This window comes from Tiliqua scincoides, chromosome 5 (genome assembly GCF_035046505.1).
Source record: "Tiliqua scincoides isolate rTilSci1 chromosome 5, rTilSci1.hap2, whole genome shotgun sequence".
Lineage (NCBI taxonomy): Eukaryota > Metazoa > Chordata > Lepidosauria > Squamata > Scincidae > Tiliqua > Tiliqua scincoides.
In genome coordinates, this window is record NC_089825.1 from 82,251,961 (window position 1) to 82,270,943 (window position 18,983).

The 18,983-nt window shown below is 44.8% G+C and overlaps 1 protein-coding gene across 2 annotated transcripts in view; it reads left to right on the forward strand.

The window, feature by feature from the left end:
• Window positions 1-2,768: 2,768 nt before the first annotated feature.
• Window positions 2,769-18,983, forward strand: part of GRB7 (growth factor receptor bound protein 7) — a 71,311-nt gene continuing 55,096 nt past the window's right edge. For both annotated transcript variants that reach the window (XM_066628420.1, XM_066628421.1), the window contains exons 1-2: window positions 2,769-2,998; window positions 7,270-7,360. In XM_066628420.1, coding sequence (XP_066484517.1) covers window positions 2,843-2,998; window positions 7,270-7,360 — 247 coding nt within the window. In that variant the 5' untranslated portion in view covers window positions 2,769-2,842. The remainder of the gene's footprint in view (window positions 2,999-7,269; window positions 7,361-18,983) is intronic.

The window sequence follows — 18,983 nt, forward strand, 5'->3', positions numbered from 1 at the left end:
TCTCTTTTTTTCTAGAGGAATCAGAACCATGTGGGGAGTGGAGGTATAAATATTACATCTTTAATAATTATGTAGAAGGGAATGATGGTACATCACCATGCCCACCACCTGGGGTGCTGCCTCGCCCACTGCATGGGGGGTGATGCGTTGGCATCCCACACTGGGTGACATGAACCCTAGTGACGCCACTGTTTCTGTCCTGTATTCACTTCCCAGTAATTCTTACCTGACTGGAAACCCACTGAGTCAAGGACATAGAGACAGGATTAAAAGTGCTATAGACATTTTGAGAGGGCGAGAGAATGGTAAAAGGATGGGATAAGGCTAAATAGCCACATCTCACTGTCTTTACTTTCACTTAGGTGTAGCTCATCATCCCAGACAGTTTGGATTAAAACAAACCAAATAATATCCATATGGATAAGAATAACTTTTGAAAGCTTCATCCAGCAGCACTTTTAAGGGTTCCCAGTACTTATTAGTACTAAGTAGTATAAAATTATTTGGTTTTGTCTCAACTGCTTTGTGAACTTTTTTGTCTAAAAGCAGTGCGGTATAAAAATATTCTTAATAATAAGACATTAATGTAAAGACCCTGAGGAAGTCACAGGGAAGGCGGGGTATGTATGTGTTTGCATGTGTACTTTGGGAACGTAAATAGAACCCAGTCTGTATCCAGATGGAACAGAGTCACTTTTGGAAGCTTCCTCAGGCAGCACTTTTGTGGGAAAGCAAAGAAAGTCTAGGAGCAGCATGAGAGCCTTGCATATTTTTGCATCTGATGAAGCTTGCAGAGGGAGAATGAACACATTAAAATAGCACCTCCTCTGGGTTATGATGCCCGAAGCCATTGCTTTATAATGTTTCATGGGAAGGTCAACTCTGTACATATGAAACTGTTTTAGAGTGTGCTTACTTAAAAGCCAGTTCCACTGAGTTCACTAGGATTTACTTCCTAGTAAGTATGCATAATACTTCAACCTTAGTTCTTGGTTTTTGAGGCACAGGTGAATCAAAGCAGATGTGCAGTAAGTCTTGTCAGTATGGATGTGACTATGCTCAATCTGACTGACAAGCAGCCCAATCCTAACTGGCACTGCCACAGCTGGGCCAAGTGGCCTGTGCTGTATCCTGTGTTGGTTAGGAGGAGGTTGGAGGTCTACTTGGGGTTAGGGGACATTTACCCTTACCCCAGATAAAACCCCAGCCTGACCAATGGAGCTTCTCAGATCTGTGCCAGCGATGTTGCTGGTGCAAGTTCAAGAAGACCCATGTAAAGTCACCAGGCCCAGAAAGGGGGTTAGGATACAGGTAGAGGTCTTCTTTGCTGAGCCCACCCCCTTCTGGACTTGTCCTGTGCCCATTCTGTCCTCCCCCTGCCCCTGTATGCCCCCTGTCCGCCTATGTTCCACCCTCATACTGCTCTCCACCTCCCCCTGTGCCGCTTGGTGCTGCATTCATCTCTGCCGGCCGCCAGGGATCTGACTGCAGTGCCAGCAGGGCAGCACAGGCCTGCTTGCTCATGAGTCATCCCAAATGTGCTTTTCGGCACCAGTGGCTGGTGCTAACAGCATTTAGATTGCAATGTGAGTTTACTAGATGCAGCTCTTCTGTATCTAAAGACTTATAACATCCAGAACAATATCTGATATTCTATAGCCGGCTGTTTGTTTTGTCCCACAATGAGTTCTGTAATGCAAGCTGCCATGTTGTGCCCAGACTTTGGAAGGCTAATATTTGCCAGATTGGGCATGGCAGTCTTCCTTTCCCTCTGACTGAGGGTCAAATCCTATCCAATTTTCCAGATCCCATTTTGCAGCTGTGCCGATGGGGAGTGCACTGCACCTTGCAGTGGGGAGGCAGTCACAGAGACCTCTTCAAGGTATGGGAACATTTGTTCCCTTACCTCGGCTGCATTGCAGCTGCACCGGTGCTGGAAAGTTGGATAGGACTCGGCACTGAGTCAACACTCCGTCCCCTCAGCCTCCCAAGAGCCAAGAGTGAAAAGTAGCCATTCTTTCTGTAAGAACTATAATAAAAAAAGTATCTCCCCAGATAAAGCTGGTAAGTTCACCTTCTTAAAAGTTTATTTGGTGATGCCTGGTTTGGGTGACAAATGGAAGAGATTTGTTAACCCTTCTCTTGTCCCAGCAAAGTTTGTAAATCTCTCATGTGGTTCTGTGACCTCATGTGACCTTGTTGGTTTGTCAAATGGAGCAGTGAATTTCTCTATACAAATGGCTGCGTGTTTCTTACAGAGTTTACGTAAAGGCCTGGTTGATAGGGAAGTCCTCCTACCCCCTACTCCCAACTACTCTTGGTCTGCCGGCTGTGCTTGGCCTGACTTGGCCCTGTCTGCCTCCATCTCGAAGCAGACAGAAATAGCTTGGCACCATGTGGCTTTTGAGTCACTCAGTGTCTCTGGATGACTTCTACTCCATAAGGAGACTCAGACAGATTCCAACAGCATACATTGCAGCCACCAGCGGTACCTTCTTCTTGATGGTCCTTTGGGTCAAGTTTGTGCCACAGGGACTGGGAGGAGGCGAAAAGATGGGGGGAGATAAGGGGATTGGTACAGAACAAGCCGTGCCGGATGGATCTTCTGTAGTTGTCACTATTTCAAACATCCAGTCCTGTCATCTAATCTGAGTGTGAAGCATATGGGACTTCAGCAGACCTGGGGGGTGGGGGTGGGGTGGCTGGAAAGCAGGGGGTGTGGAAATAGCCATCTATGCAACTATGGGCTGAGTCATTTTGGAGGAAGGTGGAAAGCAGTCTCTAACTCCCAGTTCCAGCAAAGGGGGGCGCTCTCTTAAAGACAGCCTGGAGAATCTCACTGATGGACCACAGGATGCAAGAGGCCCGTGGTTTGCACTGGAGGAGAGCTGTAGGGGTGGTCTTCTGCTGCACGTGCCTGCGAAAGCGGGGCCTCCCAGGCAAGGCCTCTGTGTGCCCCGAGCACAAGAGAAGTCGCAGTGTTGTTTCTTACTATAAGGTAACCACTGATATCTGGGAACTTCTAGCTAATTTCTTAGGAGGAAAATGGCAAAACATGGAAATCATGCCCCTTTGTCTGGAAGCCGAGCCTCCTAGCCTAGGCTGTGCAGGGGTTGTTTGTGATTACTCAGTGGTGAGGCAAAGGAATTAATATCTCTTTTTCTAGGACAGCCATCTTTTTCTCAAGCAAAGATTAATCTTTAAATTGTGAGATGCTAGACTCAGGAGAGCTCCATAATCTCAGGTGTGTGGTGGGTGGATTGTGGTTACTGTAGTGAGAGAAAGTCACTCTGTACTTTCTCACTGGCACTGTCTTTGTTCCAGACCTGAAAACTGTCCCTCTTAGGGTTCTAGGCCAAATCTTAACTCAGAGTAAAACTTCCTACAGTGTTAACGAATGTGGAGATAACAGATGTCTTTGGAATACAGAGATGACTCCCTGTTCTCACTTAGTACGGTATAAGGCAATTTCAAACATTTGGGTATATATATGTGTGCAGGCAAACACATTTGCATAAGTATTTTATGTAACTACCCTTATCAGTAGTAGTAGAGAATCTGGGAGTGTTTACATTGTCTGTGTACCAGCAAATGGAATTTATTTTATTTAAATATAATGTATATTTATTTTATCTCTCTTTTACTTCAAGGAGCTCAGGGTGGCATACATAGTTCTTCCCCCACCTATTTTATCCTCACAACAATCCTGTAATGTAAGTTAGGCTGAGAGTGGGTTACTGGCTCCAGGTTACCTGGTGGCCATTGAGGTCAAGTGGGGATTTGAACTGGGGATTCTCTGGGTCTAGTCCAGCACTTTTAACAGTATAGAACCACTGGCTCTCAGTGCATGTCCCCCCCACCAGACAGTGTAACTCAAGGGTGTCAAGCTAGTTTCATCTATAGTGGGCCAAATAGCTTTCATGGCATCTGCTGAGGGCCAGAAGTAACATCATTAAACAGAAAGTGACATCATCAAACAGATGATGGTACTTTGTTCTTACACAGAAACTCATTAGCTGCAAATGACAGAAGAGAAAGTGTGCAAATCTTGTTAATAATTTCAAGTTATTAGAGAGCCCAGTTATAATGGGGGCCAGAGAAATTGCTTTTAGGGACTGCATTTAGTCCACAAGTCTTATGTTTGACACCCATGGTGTAACTCATATGGTGTGTTCAGGTACAAATTGGTGCTCACTGAATAAAATGCTTCCTTTTTGAATATAAGGCTGGAGACAGGCAATGCCTGTAAGAGTGTTTAAAATGGGGGAGGGGTTGAGAATGGATTTGCTCCCTGTGGTGTATGGACATACAGTATTTATCTTGTCCTGCTTTCGCTCCTGGTCAAACGGGTTCTTGAAACAATGAAAATCCTGTTGAACTTGTTTCCTAGAGATAAAGGTAGACTGAGTTTGCACACCCACAACTTGTGTTCTATGCTTTTTATCACCTTCAGCTGTCTAAATACTATTGTCTGTCTCTAGTTGTAATTGCAGGATGGGACGGTAGGGGGGTCGGCAAGAGCTGTCAGTGCCTAGCAAGAACCACCACCCCGTACCTCCATTTTACCAGTTGACTGGGATTAAATTAGGATAGTAGCTGTTGCCACAATCTAAAGCTAGGGAGTTCTAGGCAGGAAGAGGTTGCCTTGAGAAAACCTCCCTCCTAGGTTAGCAGTTAGCCCCCAAATCCAGGGGTCCCTTTTAAATTAGACTGTGGAGAGAGATGGGCAATTTGGGAATCTGGGGAACCCTTCTGAAGGGACTAAGACCAGACGGAAAAAAAAAAGAAATTTTATTAAAAAGAAGTTGGGCAAACAGGCATGCCCCTGTATCCGCGGGGGTTCCGTTCCAGAACCCCCCGCAGGTACGTGACACCATGGATATGGGCAGAAGTCTCCCCTCCTCCAGAGCCGAGAGGAGTTCCACTCTCCTCGCCTCCCGGAACCCCCTGCAGGTACGTGACACCATGGATATGGGCAGACGTCTCCCCTCCTCCAGAGCCGAGAGGAGCTCCACTCCCCTCGCCTCTAGAGGGTCCTCTGAGCCCAGCAAAGGCTGCAGACATCTATCTGTCTGTGGCCTCTGCTGAGCTCACATTGAGCCCAACAGTTTTAAAAATGCTTCTCATTTTGAACATATCATTATGTTGATTAAAGTCTTCCTTGGAGTATTAGGATCTGATGCTCTCTTCCTGCATATAAAGTTCTATAAAAGGTTTTGATCATAATATTTTGGTTTTTTTAAATGATTATCATCCTTGGGATTTGGCAGATTTCAGCGAGGAAAAGAAAGGAGTGCCAAGGTTACAGCTAATTTTAAAACCCCAGCAGCAATTGCAGCCCATTGCTTTCAGTCCAGGATGATGCAGCAGTTCAACCCTGACACTTTTGCAGCTGTTTCAGCCTTGTAACCATAATCAGATTTATGTATCAGCTGTGATGCTACTAGTCAGCCCCCTCTAGTCCCTCTTTTTTAGGCACAGTTTCTGAAACATTTATAGCACAATCCTAGTATGCCTGCACAGTAGTAATTTCCAATGCATTAAATGGAACTTACTCTCAGGTAACTGTGTATAGGATTGCAGTCTTAATTTTTCGTTGGGCATTTTTCAAACACTTTCAGGCATATCTTCTTAACCATAAGGTCTGCGAACTTACTCAAAGCCAAAAAATAGAGCAGTCTGATTCTTAGGGATCCCATTTCTGCCTCATTACCATGGTCTGTGCAAAATACCCAGCATACATGTAGTCCTTGACTCCCCCCTCCAGCTCCTCTCTTAACATTTTGGCTGCTTTGGATTTTCATGTGGCCTTTGCTTCTGCTGCCAGGACAATTCTGGAAGAAGCTCCTCATTGCTGGAAATCTCATGTTAATTTCAACCACTGCACAACAGAATAGCAATTCCTTTCAGTGAAAGAGAGTGGGGAAGAGGATAATGTTGAGCCTCAGCCCTCCTCCCTTTGCTTGATGAGCATCCTCCTGTTCAAGTCTCCCCTTCCCTCACCCGAAGAAGTTCCTGGCAATCTTTACAGGATCAGTATCTGTCCTCCTGAGGCAGAAGCTTCCTGTGTCTTTAGAGATGCCACCAACTGAGGAGAATAAGAAGGTCAGGGAGCAGAGACAGTGATTTTAGTTTCAAAGCAAAATCAGTCAAGGAATCCTCAGGTCCAGCCAGTCCTGGATGTAGGGAACCAAACCAGTGCCAGCTGCAGATATGTCAGTGCTGAAATGAAAAATTCAAAACAATCTCCTAGGATGACTTAACACTTCCCCAAACCAGTGGCAAGGTATACTGTAATTGTAATAGAGTGCAAGACCTAGCTTCTCCAAGCATTTTTGGTACTAAAAGATTGAAGAGAGGCTGTAGCTCGGCGATTAAGCAAGTGCTTTGAATACAGGGCGTCATCAGCATCTCCAGTTAAAATGACGTCTGGGAGCAGAACTGGGAAAGACCTTTGCTACTGGTCAGAGTACATGGTACTGGCCTGCACAGACTAATGATCTGGCTCTGTATACAGCCATCTATTCAACTGGTTGGGTTTGTACTTAATTGTTTAATTAGTTGATGGATCCCTATCAATGTGTGATGGATACCTCCCCACTACAAATCCCCTTCCTCTGGTATGTGTGGAGGAAGGGAGATTGCACAGGAATGGACACAAGGGAGTTCTTGAAGAAGGCAGTGTGGGACTTCGACCCTTTTGTATGCCATACTGGTGAGGGGCGGATGCATGGATGCTTGCGCAAGGTCAGCATGATTACAAAGCAGAAGTTTTAAATTGCATTTTACTGGTTACTTAAAGTCACTGGAATTTGTGTCACACCCCACCTGCCTGGGGATAAGGGCTAAAAGAAACTCTTTTTTTTGCAACAGAAGAGCAGAGAAACAATTTAAAGCTGCTTAGAAGACCATACTTGACTGGTTTTGGAAGGAGTGCAAGGGTGTTCCATTGCTTTTGGGGACTGCTGCTGCTTGTTCTGCCTGTCCAGGTGTTCACTTCATTTCTGATTGGGTGCTCCAGCTGTTGTACATAAGCAAACATTACAAAAACACCACAGGTCTCAAATACCTGCTTTTTGCAAGAAACTGACCCTATGAAATCTTGGTGGAGAATATGAAACAGTGGAGAATATGGAAAAGTGGAGAATATGAAACAGATTTTTCAGGAACTGTTGATCTGGCAGACCTGTTCTGACATGGTGATCCATCAAGGGATTGCTGGCTACTGCAAAACTGAAGTGCTCATTGTAACTTTTTTCCCTTTTAAAGGAGAATGTAGAATCAACCACACTGGGACTGCGGCTTCAGGAGTGGATCCACGGTGGATCACATTGCTTCAGTATCCAGCATCCAAGGAAAGGTAGCATATTCCCTTGTCTTTTCTTCTCCCAGCCCCAAAACCCAGGCTTCAGTGAGCTGTTCTCTTCTACCTGAAATGGGCTCATGTGATACACAACATCCTCTACCCCTCTACTCTTGTCTGCAAACAGCTAGGGGCTCTTTAAAAAACAAAACTATAGATAGGAAAAGAAACTACAGTAGCACTACTACTGTACTCTTTAAATGCAGGCCAACCTTTCACTAACAATGTAATTCAAAGTGTGTTTGTCCATCATTTTGGGAGCCAGTTCACACAACTGCTCTTTACATAGCTTTTATTTTCAATATACCACAGTGTTTGTGGTCAAATCAGACATTGGAATTGATCATAGTGAGCACAAATAGCCATTTTTGCTCTGTTTGGTGAAGATATAAGAAATTTGCTCTACTTTAAAAGTGGGATTCTGGGCAAGCTATTGGTTGCTGTGTCATAGGAGATTACCATTTTTCTTGGCTTTTGTATAATGCTTCATGGTCAGTGGCGTACCCAGGGCTTCTGGTGCCCCGGGCAACGCCTGATGTCATGATGCCACACAGCATCATTATGTCATCAGCATGCTCGCACTCCAACTGCTTCCCAGTAGGGAAGCAGTTGGAATGTGAGCACGCTCTCGGAAGCTGGCTGGGTGATTTTGCCTGACACACTGCTGACGGGGCCAACTGCTGATGGAGAAGCAGTTGGAGTGCATACTCTGGCACCCCCCCCTCGATGGCACCCAGGGCATGCACAATGTTTCGACGCACGGGTGGTACACCTCTGTTCATGGTTGGTGGTTACTGGCTGCTGAAAGAAGCTATCCATTGAATTTGGATAGAAAGATGCTACATCTCTACATTTGAACAGAAAGAATCTCCATATTGCATACTGCAGCAAAATGAACATTCATATAGAACATTTAAAGTGCAATGCATCAGCAGCATGTGAGGGCCTAAGCAGAAGGGCAGGATTTGGGTGCTGTTGGCTGAGTTCTCCCTGTGTGGGCTTGGGCCTCAGGCAGTGTTGGAGAAGAATAAAACTGAGTGTGAGGTCCAGACAACTAGTAAGAGCTGCAGCCTGATTAGGATTCCACAGCTGAGGACATAGTTGGATTAAGAACAAAACGTACATGGTTTTACATGGTCAATATTTTATTTGTTTATTCATGGCATACTGATTTGACCCTTTGCTTTTAAATACATGTGCTTGATGCTGGGTACCTGGCTGGAGAGCAAAGGACCAAATCAGTAATGTGACTATTTCAAGGGCTGAATGCAAGAAGCTATAGATCCGTAGGCCAGGAAAGTCACACTTGATTAAAAGGCCACGTAATCACCCCCTTCAGCACAAATCATACAAAGCCGTTCCCTTTCTCATTCTTTTCCTTCTCTCTCTCTGAGCACTACCGAAATGGCTAAAGTAAGCACAGATGTCAGCCAAACTACATGGGCCACTTCTCTCTCTCTCTCTCTCTCTCTCTCTCTCTCTCTCTCTCTCTCTCTCCCCAAGGGCCCCTGTCTCTCCCACTCAGTTAAAAGGCTCCCTGCTCTGTCCACTTCAAGGCTACTGCCTCTGCACATGTTAAGGCTTTGCTTCACAGCCCTCTATCATTTGAGACCCTTCTTAATCCAAGGAGGTTTGTGTGATCAGTTCCTTTGCTGCCATGACCCCTGCAGCACAACGCTCCCAAACCCTGCACTTTGGTCTGCAGTGCATTCTCATAAAAGACCTACCAAATCCTCAGTATTATTGTCTTTATTCCATTGTAAGTTAAATTGACTGTACGGTTAGTGATTGTCTCTGTCTTTCTTGTGGGGGGGGGCGCTAGCCTTTTTCTCTTTTTGAACCGTTGGAGACCCAAGATCAGCTTCAGACTCCATTTGACTGAAAAAACTCACTTGATGCATGCCTCAGTTTCTTTAGTGGGCATACAGTGTGGGTCAAGAGAGACTAGATCCCCCTCAGCAAATGAATGAAGTGCTTTTTAAAGCCTGTTTCTAGGTTCTGTCTAGGCTTAACTTGCTTTGGGTCACAGAGAGCAATTCTCAGCCTTTTGCTGTCTCCTGAACTATCTGTAGCTTTCCCCTTCTCCTCCTGGCAGGGGCCTACCCCACAAGCAATCTAAACCATCCACTCAGTTCACAGCCAAGCATTACCCACTCTCTTATCCCTCTCTCCCATTCACATTCTCCCATCCCTTCCACCCCACAAGTCACCAGAGAAAGCAAGGGAACAAACTAGTAAAGAAAACTTTAGCACATTATGTGGCCCAGCTCTCATCTAGGCCACCATAGACCACTGATCGATCTCTACCCTAAAGACCTCCCCACCCCCCAAACAGGTTACTGCTCTGCTCTTAGCAAGGTTCACCAACAAGAGAGAAAAGGGAGGGTTCTTGCTGCTTACAGAAGGGGTGAACCAGAGAGAAATCCTCTCCCTTTGGTGCTGCATCTTTTGATGGAGACTCATCCCCGTTCTTGCCATGCTGCTGTCACTCCCGATCTTGGGCCTCTCCTCCCCAGTATAGATGGTACTGACTGAAAGGAGGGATGGAACTGCATTTCCACACTCCACCTAGAGTAGTAGTGGCGGCGGCGGCGGCGGCGGCGTGTGTGTGTGTGGCTGTAGAATCTGTTCATACTGATATCTCTGCTGGCACTGTCGCAGCTGTTACTGCTGTCAGCTCTCTGACTTCTTTCCGTCTTTATCCACAGAGGGCTAAGGGGAGTTTGGTACTACTCTCCATGGCATTAGCAGGGCCACAAACTCTGGGCTAAGAGCCCTTTGGCTGTCACCCTATGGCTCGCACCTCTGGACAGCAAAAGTTCAAGTACCTGTGGATCAGAGCAGGGTGGGGTGTTCTCAGTACCCCTCTCTCACTTCAACTTTCTCCTCCAATTCCGATTTTGGTTCTTTACGCATGTAACACACGTTCACCCTTGCTTCTGTTTTCCTTTTGCTGCTGAATTTCATAGATGTTCCATTGGGCAGTACACTGGGTCCTTGCACACTGTTGTTTCCTGCCTCCCCTGCCCATATGTGCATGTTACTTCTTTTTTTCTAAAAGCATGTCTGGTAATGATGGACAGCTTCTCTTCCAGTGTCTTCCATTTTTCATGCTGAGAAAGAAGGTGCACCAGTCCTGTGTATATGGCTGTTAATATATGGACACAAGTTAAATTTAGTGGGCATTTTTTGTATTCAGTATCTTGCTTGTATACATTGACACCCACTCTATGCATGAAGCATCTCATTCACGTGCACCTACTTACATTCACTCAGTCAGCCAAATAACTGAGCATTGTTGCTGTAGCTGTCTCCATTCTGTGTCATACCCACCAAGAGTTCTTAACTCCTTCTGTTCCTAGGCACCTTATACCGACAATTTACCTACTTGGCAGTTAAAATATTTGTGAACATTCCATTGCACCACAGCAAATGAGCAAATGGAGATGAGAGATCATTTCTCTAAATGTCAGGCTTCTGTGATATTGCAGTAACTCAGTCAACCTATTTGTCTCAGGGCCCCTCCCCCCCTTTTGAGAACCAGTAGCATTCTGGGACAAATTCATGTCTTTGTTCTTTAATTTAAACCCTCATTCTTCTCTGTACAACTACCATAAAAAGAACTTGGGTATGAACCTCAAACGGTGTCTGACTGCGCATTATGTAGGGATGGATTCAAGTGAAGTATGGGAATGAACCCTATCAGAGTTGAAGTAATGTTAAAAACTGTCACTAGAGGGTGCTGATTGCCACTCACAATATTTAAAATGAGGAAGCTTAATGGTTTACTGGGGAAGATCTAAAAGGATGTTCTTGTTTGGATATTGCATGGAAGGATTGCTGCACATCATATCCTACAGGGACATGACTTGAGGACTGCAGTCTGCAAAGCATTTTCTGAGAAACTTCTGCACAAACAGAAAAAAAGCTTATCCTCAGTAGCAGGAATGGGAAAACCCAGTGTTCCTTGATTAGAGTCTAGAGTCACCACCCCCTGCGACTCAACTTGAAAAAGAGTCATAACAGGGGTCGCTTTCTGAGTTTCCCTTTCGCAATTCTAAAGAAGTCAAGTTGACCCCCCCCCCCTTAAAAAGCCCATCATGGAAGAAATGGGCTGCTGCTAGGCTGTTGTGTGTGTTGAAGCTTTCTTTGAATGCTGCCGCTTTGATGTCCCTGCCCATCTGTAAACGGGGTGGGAGAGAGAGCCGAGAGAGAAGCTGCAAGAGGGAGGAGGGTCACATGCAGCACAACCCAATCCTTTGCAGCTGTATGCAGAAGTAGTCCCACTGGTCATTCAATAGCCTTCCCCCCCCCCAACAATGGAGCCATGAAGAGGAAATTGTGATTGCTATGAACTGACCCCCTTCCCTGCCTCCTCCCCCCCGCTTCTGCAGCCAATCATAAGGCAAGAATCCACTTGACTCCTCCTTCTGCCCTCCCTCAGCTAAAGAAAATACCAAACCCTCCCATCCTGTGTCCAATGATCATTTGTTCCTTCCTATCAGAGAGCCAGTTCCTGCCTCCCCCTCTCCTACTCAGATGCAAATGTAAACATTAACCCTTCCCTTCCTCCTGGCTGGAACCACTCTGCTGCTCGCCCGGTCAGAATGATGGCCCCATGAGGATTTTCACACCGCAAAAAACAGTAAGCAAGCACACCCACACCCAGTCCCAGACTCAAATCTGCATGCGTGGGGACGAGTGCTGAGTCAGGGGGACCCTGACTTCAGTGTTTTTCCGAAGTCTTCCACGCGTGCAACTCACGAGTCAATGGAAAACATGCATTTTCACGATTCGAGTCTGAGTCAAGTTCCCAACCCTGTCCTATAGCGTTTTATTAGTTGAGTGATGCTTTTCAGTATTGCCAATTTTATAGGTTTGGGAAGTGTGGCTAGGCTCCATCCATGTGTACTCTTACGTATAAGGGCTTTTTGGAATTGGGAATTATGGTCTGTTTGTTGTTCTAGTCATATAATATAGCTCTTATGTTTAGAGGCCAGACTGACACTTGGTTGTAGGTATGGGAAATCCAAGTTCAAATCCCTTCCTAGCCAGGAAATTCACTGAGGGCACAATCCTACCCAACTTTCTATCACTGACATAGCTATGCCAATATGGTGTGCATTGCATCCTACAGTGGAGAGGCAGTCAAGGAGGCCTCCTCAAGGTAAGGGCATGTTTGTTACCTTACCTTGGGGCTGCATTGCAGCTAGACCAGTGCTGGAAAGTTGGTTAGGATTGCACCCTGAGTGGCTGTGGAAAAACTGTGATAAAGTCAGTTTAGCCTCCCTCACAGGGAAGTTGTGTGCATTAGGATATGTCATAAACCAATATGAGCTCAGGCCTAGAGTAGAAATCTAAAATAAAAAGCAGGGGATATGATAGAGCACTGGATTCTTTGGATGCTTATCAGAGATTCTCAATGGGAAGATAAATGATCGTAGGCAATTTCTACACCAACTAGCTTGCCCACAACTACTGGACCTCCTCTGCAGTGCATAGTACCAGGGAAGTGATAGGTTAACTCCAGGGCACACACTATTTATATGGGGGCAATGCAAGGCCCAAAATGGGCTGATAACACTCCTTAGAATGCTCCCTAATTCCCAAAATCCTTTGCAGTGTGCAGATGTAGCAAATGTGAAGTGTATCCTCACCAGTCATGTCGGTGAAGAATAGGTTTTTGCTACTTGCTGATAGACGTTTTAGCCCTGTTCTCATCTAATCTCCATTATGTTTACTGAACGTGAGGGAGAGTAGTGGAATTGCACTTTCTGGCCATGACACCCTCCCGTGACAGCAACACGTTTCATGAAATAGGGGCCCTACCTGCATAGTTCACGCAAAAAGAAGCACTAATTGTTCAGGATTCCCCACTCATGTAGGGTACATAGGTAAGGCTTTTTTTTCCTTTTTTTTTTAAACGAATGCTGAATGCACAGCTACCAGTGGCCATGGCACAAAGGTGCAATATTGCTCACCCTATTCTTGCATAGGGAATTATGGAGAAGAAGGCTTTTGAAAACTACTATGAGAGAAGGCATTGGAGGAAAGATTTGAATCTAGTTCTTATGTCAGTCTGAGTTGTGCCATGTTATGAGAGGCTTATATGTGAATGCCTTCCATGCATTTCCTGCACATAAAACCCTTTTCCTTGACATGCTAGTTTTCTGTGTGCAGGGAATGCATGTTGTAGGAATTCTCCATGCATAGTCTAAAATGGTACAGTCCTGGTGAAGGTTTACCTGTCCAGGTTGATCTTGGTCTAACATGGCTACCTTTGTGGAATTTGCTCCTTTGGAAGCTTATTTGCTGAGATACTGTTCAGCAGACCAGCTAGAAATGCTATGCTTAATTCTCCAACCTCCAGTCTTCCAAAGCTGTCAAGTTTGGTTTTATCAGGCTTGCAAGCAAAGCCAAATGCCCTTTCTTGCTAGCTGGCAAAGTTTTAGGTGATTTGAAATATTGTCATGACCTGATCTGAAAGGAGAGATTGAATTTGGGGGTGGGGATGAGAAGAGGAAACGTTAAGGAAAGTTAAACATCAAACTGTCTGTGTGGGCTGAGGGGGAGGGAAGTTGAAGACTTTGTGCACCTGCTATAGTACTTGAGTTGCTCCTGGTCTGGTTGTGTGTTTTGACCTGATATGATGTCAGGAGGAGGAGGCGTGGCCACTTTGGAGGCAGGTAGATAAAGGATTCAAACTGAACAGGATTCCCCAGTTCTGAGCTTGGAGGCGAGGCGGCAGCGGAAACTCAAAACATCAGGGCCAGGTAAGCTGACTCGCCTGCTCGCTCTCCAGGCCAGTTTTACTGCTCTTCTTCCTAGTCTGGGAGCCAAGAAGGGTCACACTGAGGGTATTAACGGTGGAGGGGAGATGTGTGATTTGCATCATGAGCCTATATATGATTACTTGTAAGTAGGAGCCACTGTGTCAATGAATCTTGCTACCATATAAATGTGCATAGGGTTGCAGCCCAGGTGTTAGTAAGTCTGAAGTTCTGAGATTTCCAAAACTTCATTTTCTCTTTTTTTTTCCTGTGTTAATTTGGATTGGGTCCCCTCCCTATCTGTGTTTTCTGTCTTGTGAGTTTCAGGGTAGATATCTTTTTCTGTGGTTCTGGTTTGTTTTCTTTTTATTTATTGTTTTGAGTTTCAAAACCTCATTCTTTGTGTTCTCTGTTCTTAAAGAAACATTTTTTCATTTTTGACTCCTACCAGTTGCCTCTGATTCTTCACGAGAATTTAGTTGTCCCTACCTGTTTTCTTTTTTGCTTAGTTAAAGCAAAATGAAAAGGGGAGGAGGACCTTAACAAAAGAAAATGATCTGGAAATCTACAGTTTGAGGTACTCTTGTCTGCAGTGTTTCTGTTTGCTTTTTCAAAGAAGAAATGTTTTTTTAAAAAAGGAGATGGGGAAACTGTTGGCTAATACTAAGGGCATAGCTCCCTCATTAGCTGATTTTACTGAAGGGTCACTTTGTGTTTGTATATAGCTAAATGTATGGAGGAGGAAGAGAAAAGCCATTGGCTATTAGCCCTAATAGATAAATGGAACTACTGTGTTCAGAGGTACCTTTTGTAACAATTACTGAGGGCCAAATAGCAGGATGGAGGCATTGCCTCCATGCCCTGCTTGTGAATTTCCTGGAGCATCTGGCTGTTGGAAACAGGATGCTGGACAGGGTGGATCTTTGGTTTGATTCAGCAGGACTCTTTTTATGTTCTTATGAGGGAATGGTGGGTAGTGGGGCCCAGTTCCTATCTCCTCCCAAAAGGGACAGCTGGCTAGTACTATGGTTGTTGATGCAGTTCCATACAGATGCACACTACTTCTGTGTTGTCAGTTGAGACTAGATAGTACCCTTCATAAGTACAGATTTACCACAGATGTTCTGCTCTCATAATTTATAAAGCAATTCTAGGTATGTCTACTCAGAAGTAAGTCATGCTGAATTTAGTGGGGCTTACTGCTTAGTAGGTGTGTACAAGATTGCAACATTAAAAACCTGCTTTTCTTTGTCTGTACACATGTGTGTATCCAACTTTGGAGCTAGTCAGGATCCAGGGGAATGAATAAATTCCCTATTTGGATTCATATTCACTCGATAAGAATTTACTATCCTTCAAGTAGATGCTCACAATCCAGGTGGACCACAAGGAGATAATGGGGATGGTCTTTTTCATGGCATGTTTATAAATGTATCTGGAGCTTCATCCTGTTATGATCTTATGCAAGTGCTTGGCTCCCAAATATACAGGTGCATTTCAGGAATGGGAAGTGGAAAGGCGAAAACAGATGACAGGAGCTGGGATCTCTTTGTTTATCATGGAAGAAGGAACATAGAAAACTGCTTTCTACTGTTGGTCTGTTTAGGGTAGTACTGTGTACTCTGTCTTGCAGTGGCTCACCAGGGTTTCCCCTCCCCCCTTCAGCCCTACCTGGGGCTTTCTGCATACAAAGCATGGGCTTTGCCATTGTACCCTGAAGTTCACTATCACTGGATAGTGGGACATGTGATGACTGGGCAGAGATTTTTATATTGATGTGATACAACTTCAAATGTTGCTCCAAGATTCTCTATTGACAAAATAAAGGAGTAGTGGCTTGAGTATGCCTGTGGGTTTTTTCCCTGGGAACAGGGAGTCCTCATTCTTAGGGCTTAAGTAAACCTTCCAGAAGCACGTAACAAAATTGCAACAACTTTGGGGGGCGGGGGGGAAGGAGCCACTTTCATAGAGGAGAGTAATTTAGAGTGGAGGGGCAATTTCTCAATTTCAAATCCATTTCAACTGTTCTTCCCACTCATGGGGAAGGGTTGATGAATTAAGGGTTGCCAAATCTCAGATTTTGCCCATAGTTTTGGGATTTTTCCTCCCTGGGGTTTCTGGAGATGGAGTGAACTCTCAGACTGAAGAGCTGGAAGTAAAGAGAGGCGATTTACTGCTGAGCCTCTCCCCAGTCCTCCCCCCATTAAATTGTAAATAACCTCTTCTTTCCAGCATGAGTATTGTTCTCTTTCTGGGATAAGCCTCAATAAAGGCATTGTAGTGTATCTTGGAAAAGTTTGAAAAGAGGGTAATAATCTTGCACTGAAGATCAGAACTCTTTTTAATAATTAACAAACAAATAAAAATCACCAAAGGCCTCCAGATTCCAGCCCCTGACAGGCACCACCCCTGAATTCCCAGGCTCTACTCTCTGCATTTTAGTGGCAACTATAAATACCTTTGCCCTCCTGAACACATTTTTATCCTTGCAGTGGAAAAACTGTGTTTGTGTGTCTGTGAGAGAGAGAGAGAGAGAGAGAGAGAGAGAGAGAGAGAGATTTGGAACAGATTTGTGTTGCCAGTTTCTTCTTCCTAAAATGGATCTCTTCTTTAAAAATGGAAGGAATCCCCCACTGGGTCATTGTTGAAGAAATATGCATGTAATGGCTGTGGCCTTTAGGACAGAACTACATGTTACTTTGGAAAACAAGGGGAAGGGCTCGGTATCTGCAGGTAGGGCTGGGAAAGAGAGCCAGAATGGTGTAGTAGTGGTTCTGGTATTAGACCTGGAAAACCAAGGTTCAAATCCCCACTTAGCCATGAAGCTTCCTGGATGACTTTGGGTAAATTGCTATCTCTTGACTTCACCTACCTCACAGGGTTGTTGTGAGAACAGAAGGAGGGAAGGAACTATGTACAATGCCCCGAGCTCCTTGGAGGAATGGCAGTATTAAAATGTGAAAAATAAAGACCATCTGAAACCCTGGGGAGCTGCTGTCAAACAATGTCAACAGTACTGACCTAGGTGAACCAACAGTCTGACTCAGTATAAGGCATTTTCCTGTTTTCGTATATGGGTTCTCAAATCCACCTTTGCCAGTATATCATGTGTACAGGAAGGGGAGTCATGTTTAGAAGCAAATCATCTGTTTGAAAGAGGCTGCTTGACTTTTTCTGTGGCCGCAAGCACTTCACCCCCCCCCCCACTATGGGAGGGATGGTCAAAAAGAGTTCGGGTGCTATAATAGGGGAAAAGTTATGCTCCTCTCTCCCTCTGTAAACACTTCATTCTGTCCTACGTTAGCATTACAGAGCGAACACAGAGTTGCTGCACACTTAACATGTATTTCCACACATAAACTTAGGTAGAGTGATGAGGGAAATGCACATGTTCATTGTCATTACCATCTACATTTTGACTAAATGTTGCTGCCAGGATGTAGCTTGTTGTCTGCCAGCTGACCATTGGTCAATTCTAGAGGGAAGTAAGTTAATGGGTTTGGGAGAGGGATAGAGCATTCAGTTAATAAAAAAACCAGGTGGAACTTGACTCCTGCCATCAAGTTTAATTAGTTAGGACTGGGCATGGAGCAGACTGATCTGAAGCCGTTGAGGGCTGCCTGACAAAGGAGGCCGTTCTTTCAGATGGCTTCCTGAGTGGTCAGCTTCCACCGTGGCCTTGTAAGCTGTCTGTCATTCTCTGGAACCATGGTGGGGTAGAGTTAAACTTTAAGCACATTAACTGGAGCGTTGAGTTGGAAAAATCTGGATTCTTCTGTCGATGTATAAAGGAGCAACATTTGTAAAGCTTTAAAAATTCTATTAGGATCAGCCCACTGAATTATTGTTGGTGGATTTTGAAACCGTTGTGTAATAACAAAAATGGCTACAAGGGTTATGGCTTTTAATGTGTAATGTCCCAGATTCTGTTCCCCAGCACTTTCAGTTAAAGGCTCTTAGAGAGCTGGGTTGGCACCATCTCTGCCTGAAGTTTTGGAAAGCCGCCTCCTGTCATAGTAGGGAATACTAGGCTGATTCAGTAGTATTATTTTTCACATTTATATACTGCCCTTTCTCCAAGGAGCTCAGGGCAGTGTATATATGGCTCTTTCCTCTCATTTTATCCTCATAACAACCCTGTGAAGTAGGTTAGGCTGAGAGATAGTGGCTGACCCAAGATCACCCAGTAAGCTTCATAGCTGAGTAGGTGTTTGAATCTCAGTATTCCTGTTCCAAGTTCAGCACTCTAAACCCTGCACCGTATTGGCTTTTGATAAGTAGATTATTATAAGTAGATTGGCAGCAGCTTCTGATATGGATATGGGGTACAGCTTCTCTGCCTGGAGAAGACAAGAGTTTTTATTGTAGGTTGTGGCTGTGTATACTCTGCGATGAAAGAACATATTCTGTGCTGAGAAAAGCTGAATCTTGCAATCTATATAAATGACAGAAAATTAGGATTGCCAGGTCTCTTCAGGTTCGAATGCTGGGGTCTTAAAAGGATGGTGCCTGATGGATTAGGGCAGGGGTGTCCAAAGTTTTTGGCAGGAGGGCCACATCATCTCTCTGACATTGTGTCAGGGGCCGGGGAAAAAAAGAATTAATTTACATTTAAAATTTGAATAAATTTACATAAGTTTACATAAATGAATTTATTAAAGATGAACTTATATGAATGAATGAAGGTCTTGCAATAGCTCAAGGCCTATAAAAGGCCTTGCACAAAGCAAGACTGGCCTTTCCTTTGCTGCTGCTACTGCATCACAGACGTGAAACAACAAGCAGTGGAGGGAGCCCTCATCCCACAGCTCACGTGAGAGGTCAAACAGTCGCCCTCACGCTGAGAGCAG